The following is a 4,489-nucleotide window of genomic DNA, read 5'->3' as shown; positions in this document are numbered from 1 at the left end:
GGTGTGGGCGAGACTTAACAGGGTGTTACACAACATCCATCGGGCCTTGATTTTTCCTTCCTTTGGCATGGAACAACTGCCCATATCCAACTCTGATCATGCTCCCCTCCTTCTATACTTCGCTACTTGCAACGCCTCGTCACTTAAGCCCTTCAGATTCTTAAGGATGTGGACCCTGCATGCTTCATTTTTACAGGTAGTGCAGGAGGCGTGGTAGGGGCATCTCTCCTCAAATCCAATGATTAATGTGCTGCTGAAGTTAAAGAGAGTGAAACAAGTTCTGAGAGTATGGAACAAGGATGTATTTGGCAATATCTTCCAACGGGTGAAGCAAGCAGAAGAAGACCTCCTGCGTATTGAAAGTAGAATGCAGCTGTCTGTCTCAGAAAACCACCAGCAGGAAAGTGCGGTGGCCAGGCAGAATCTCTCTCAGCTAGAGCAAATGGAAGAAGAGTTTTAAAAGCAGAAGGTTAGAAATGAGTGGCTTCATGAAGGAGACGGGAATACGAGGTACTCCCACTCTGTTGCCTCTGAGCGGATCAGGAGAACTTCCATTTCAACTATCCTTGACAAGGTAGGCCACATCCTCCACGAACCTGGGGCCATCAAAGCTGCGGTCATCTCCCATTTCTCTAGCCTCTTTACAACGTCTCATGTCTCTCTCTCCATGGACATTTCCAAGCCATTCCTCAACTCATCTAAGAAGAAGAAAATACCGATCTCCTCCTCAAGCCCTCTCTGCAGGAAGTGCAGGATGCAGTTAGCGCCATCTCCAAAGATGGGGCTTCGGGCTCGGACATTTTCACGGGAGCTTTTTTTGCTGAATGCTAGCCATTTATGGGCGAAGATCTTCTAAAGGCAACTGAGTACCTTTTTGAGGGGGTGATCTCCCTAGAGCTTTCACAACGTCATTAATTTGCTTGGTTCCTAATGCCAAGACTGCCGCAACATTCTCTGACTTTAAGCCTATCAGTCTATGTAACGTGATCTACAAAATTTTCATAAAAATCTTGGCTTCAAGGCTCAGCAAGCTCCTGCCCAAGATGATCTCATTGGAGCAAGGTGCATTTGTGCAAGGTAGGCCCATTACAAAAAATATTGCATTCGCTTAGGAGATTGTCAGAGACATCAACAGGAAGGTCAGAGGCGGAAACATCATGGTCAAACTTGACCTCGAAAAAGCCTATGACAGGGTAGACTGGGGTTTTCTCAAGCTGGTTCTGAGAGCTTTTGGTTTCAGCGACAAATGGGTATCCCTTTTGGAAAAATGCTGGAGTAATTGCTGGTTTTCGATCCTTGTGAACGGTGAGGTTGTGGGGTTCTTTCAGTCCTCTCGGGGCCTCCGCTAGGGTGACCCCCTTTCCCCTAGTTTATTCATTATTGCAGTGGAAGCTTTCTCTAGAAATTTCAGGAACCTCATGGTGAGAGGGTGGAGTCACCCTTATGCGATTGGTAGAGGTCGGCCAATTGCCACGCACATGCTATTCACCGACGATACCCTGCTTTTCCTGAATGGCAGCAAGTCTTCGTTGCAGGCAGTGAAGACGTTCCTGGATGTGTTCCAAGAGGCCTCTGGGCAGAGGATTAACTTTATCAAGAGCTGTTTTATCTACTCGGGGAAGCTCTCCGCCACTAGAATTAGAAGTATCAAGTGTATTCTTGGGATTGTTAAGTTGAGAGCGGGTCTACGTTACTTGGGCGTCCCCCTAGCCTCAGGTAAGGTGAAATGCTCAGATTTCCAATTCCTCTTGGACAAGGTCCAAAGCAAGGTCAGCAGTTAGAAATCCAAATTGTTGTCTCAAGCTAGTAGAGCCAACCTAATTAGGCATGTTTTGAGCAGCATTCCATTGCATGTTATATCGACTGCGGTGGTCCCGCTCAAGGTCACTTCCAGCTTGGAACAACACTTTGCAAGGTTCTTTTGGGCTGGGCTGATGGAAAGAGTAAGCTCCACTGGATATCCTGGAAAAAGATCTCAAGGCCCTTTGAAGGAGGTGGTTTGGGGATCAGGAAACTAGCTGAATTCTTGAATGCTTTGAGGATGAAACTAGAGTGGGAGGTGAAATTCAGCGAGTTTAGTGGACTATGGGCAGTTCTCATGAGAGCCAAGCATGGGGTGGATCTGGATTCTAGTTCTGCGTTGTCCTCAGCTAGAGGCGGCTCTCCTTTATGGAGAAAAATCAGGGAGCAGATGGCCCTACTTGAGGGAAGCGTCCAATGGCAGGTGGGTCACGGAGCTAGAAATCTTTGGGATGTTAATTGGACTGGGCTAGGCCCCCTTGTGAGCTTGGTTTCCTCCCTGATCCTAAGCGAGCTCCTCTCTTTACAGATCAAGGACTTTCTCAGGCCCTTGGGGCCTTTCCCGACCTCGGCAGTGTTCTCCCTCCTTCCACATGGTGTTGTGGATTTCATTTTCCAGGAAGGCTTCGCCACGTCAGATGAAAATGATTCCTGTTTTTGGCCTCTGGATCGTTCAGGTAAGTTTACTATTAAATCTGCCTGGAAGATGAGTAGGCCTGTTTATAGCCTTCCCGGTTGGTCATAATGGGTGTGGCACCAGAAAGTGCTGCCAAAATTTTTGGTGTTCACATGGAGTTTGGTGTTCACATGGAGAGTGCTCCAGGACACTGTCCTAGTCGATGTATGCATTCAAGCTAAGGGGATTCCCACCGTCTCCATGTGCTACTGCTGCGTTGAGGAGCTCGGGTTCAGGTCCAACTCGAAATTTCTTAGCCATCTTTTCCTTTATGGAGCTTTGGCGAGGTCCATCTGGGACCATTTTGGCATCATTTTCAGTGTCTTCTTTCTCCCGGAGCAATTCGTTGAAGGAAGGATTAGGCAGTGGTGGGTCGTCATGGCAGGGGGAACCATCTCCAAATCCATTTGCAAGGTCACTCCCTGCATTATCTTGTGGGAAATTTGGCATGCAAGGAATGCCGCCAAATTTAACCAGAAATCGGCAGCGACTAGTGTTTGTATAGTAAAAATTGAGGGATGGCTGTTCTTCCTGTTCACGCCCGCCATTCCCCGCTCTCAGTCCTCTTCTAACAGGGCTGGATTTTTGGGGAGATCTGGGGCTGTCCCCTCCTGCGCGTGCTCGGGTTAAAGTGGAATCGGTCAGGTGGTCCAGGCCCGCCATAGACTAGGTGAAAATTAACGTTGATGGCTCCTCTTTGGGCAATCCTGGCATGGATGGAGGGGGCGGTATTGCTAGAATCCACATGGGGGATTTTCTGTTTGCTTTTGTGTTAGGATATGGGTCTACGTCCAACAACAAGGCAGAGATGAGGCTTGTCCATGATGGGCTCAGTCTTACATTAGTAAGGGGTACAACTGCATCGAGATAGAGTTAGACTCCAAGTTCATGATGGATTCAATCTCGGGACAATCGTCTTTCTCATGGCATTGGAGGCACTGAGTGTCCAGAATTAAATCCCTTATGAAAGGTGGCTTGGTTTTGGTTAGGCTAATTCTGAGAGAAGGCAACGGTTCGGCAGACGGGCTGGCCCGAAAGGGTAGTGGTAGTCAAACTTTGCTTGTTGTTGACCGGGTGTGTGATCGTCTTGGGCCTATTAGAGGTTTGGTGTTCCTGGATAGGATTGGCCTGGGAGCCACCTGGGTCGTGCCGGGGCCTACCTAATGGGCCTTCTGGTTTTGTTCTTTGGATTTTGTATAGGGGAGCGTTGCGTGGGTCCGTTCAAGTCAGGGTGCTAGGCTGGTTTTTTTATGGCTGTTGCGCTCCTGGGGTTCCTGCTGGCGGTTTCTCTCCTAGGTTGGTTTTCTTTTGTTGATATGATAGGCGGGCTCCTTCTTGTTCGGGTTGGGCCCTACCCAAAGGGTTGTAAATCTCTTGTTTCTATTAATGAATTTTAACTCGGTTAAAAAAAAAAACTCGGCCTTCTCCCCCTCGATTCGAGTCATCGCCCTTAGCCTTTCTTGGATCTGGACAAACATCAGCAACGACGATCTGAGTTCACAAATAATGTTAAAAGCTTATCGTGTAGCAGACGGAGGCGAAGTTGGTTACGAACGACTCAGGAAGACGAGAGAGAGTGTTGACAATGGATGCTTCGGTCGGATGTTTGGGCGCCCAATCATTCAATAGTGACATATGGTAATCAGGAAGAAATGCCAAGAGTTCTGAGGGAGGAGTCAAATCAGTTGCCCTTCCAACACCCCTAGCCTCGGAGGCCCGAGGCTCGGCTGCGGCGGCGTTCCCGACTAGGAGTCTGTCCTGTCGACTAGGAAATCTACCTCAACAGCAGTAAGGTTGATGTTGGTGGGGTTGTCATAAACGTCCCTACCCGGGGGGAACTTATGCCGATAGTCTTTGCGACGACCTCCTTGATCCCAAGCGGATGAGAGGAAGCGGCCCGGTGTGCTTCGAGGGCTGGGGCTGGAATTGTTACAGGCACGACCGCAACTGGGGTAGTCTCCACAGTAAAAGTTGTCTTTTTCTTCTTCTCCATGATCTTACTCTTGGCTTAGC

The 4,489-nt window shown here is 48.8% G+C and overlaps 1 protein-coding gene across 1 annotated transcript; it reads left to right on the top strand.

Moving 5' to 3' along the window:
• The first annotated feature begins 1,157 nt into the window (after positions 1–1,157).
• Positions 1,158–2,545, top strand: LOC131224247 (uncharacterized). The gene is made up of 3 exons (XM_058219782.1): positions 1,158–1,305; positions 1,387–1,769; positions 1,841–2,545. Exons 1-3 carry the CDS (start codon positions 1,158–1,160, stop codon positions 2,543–2,545), a joined length of 1,236 nt encoding a protein of 411 aa, XP_058075765.1.
• Positions 2,546–4,489: the final 1,944 nt, after the last annotated feature.

The sequence above is a fragment of the Magnolia sinica genome, chromosome 13, assembly GCF_029962835.1.
Source record: "Magnolia sinica isolate HGM2019 chromosome 13, MsV1, whole genome shotgun sequence".
Lineage (NCBI taxonomy): Eukaryota > Viridiplantae > Streptophyta > Magnoliopsida > Magnoliales > Magnoliaceae > Magnolia > Magnolia sinica.
This window is presented reverse-complemented; position numbering and strand designations above follow the sequence as displayed.

Coding starts and splice junctions, on each gene's coding strand:
- LOC131224247 (XM_058219782.1), top strand. CDS start 1,158: ATGGTCAAACTTGACCTCGAAAAAGCCTATGACAGGGTAGACTGGGGT. Junction 1,306..1,386: donor GTTTTCGATCCTTGTGAACG/GTGAGGTTGTGG, acceptor TCATTATTGCAG/TGGAAGCTTTCTCTAGAAAT. Junction 1,770..1,840: donor TGGACAAGGTCCAAAGCAAG/GTCAGCAGTTAG, acceptor TGTTTTGAGCAG/CATTCCATTGCATGTTATAT.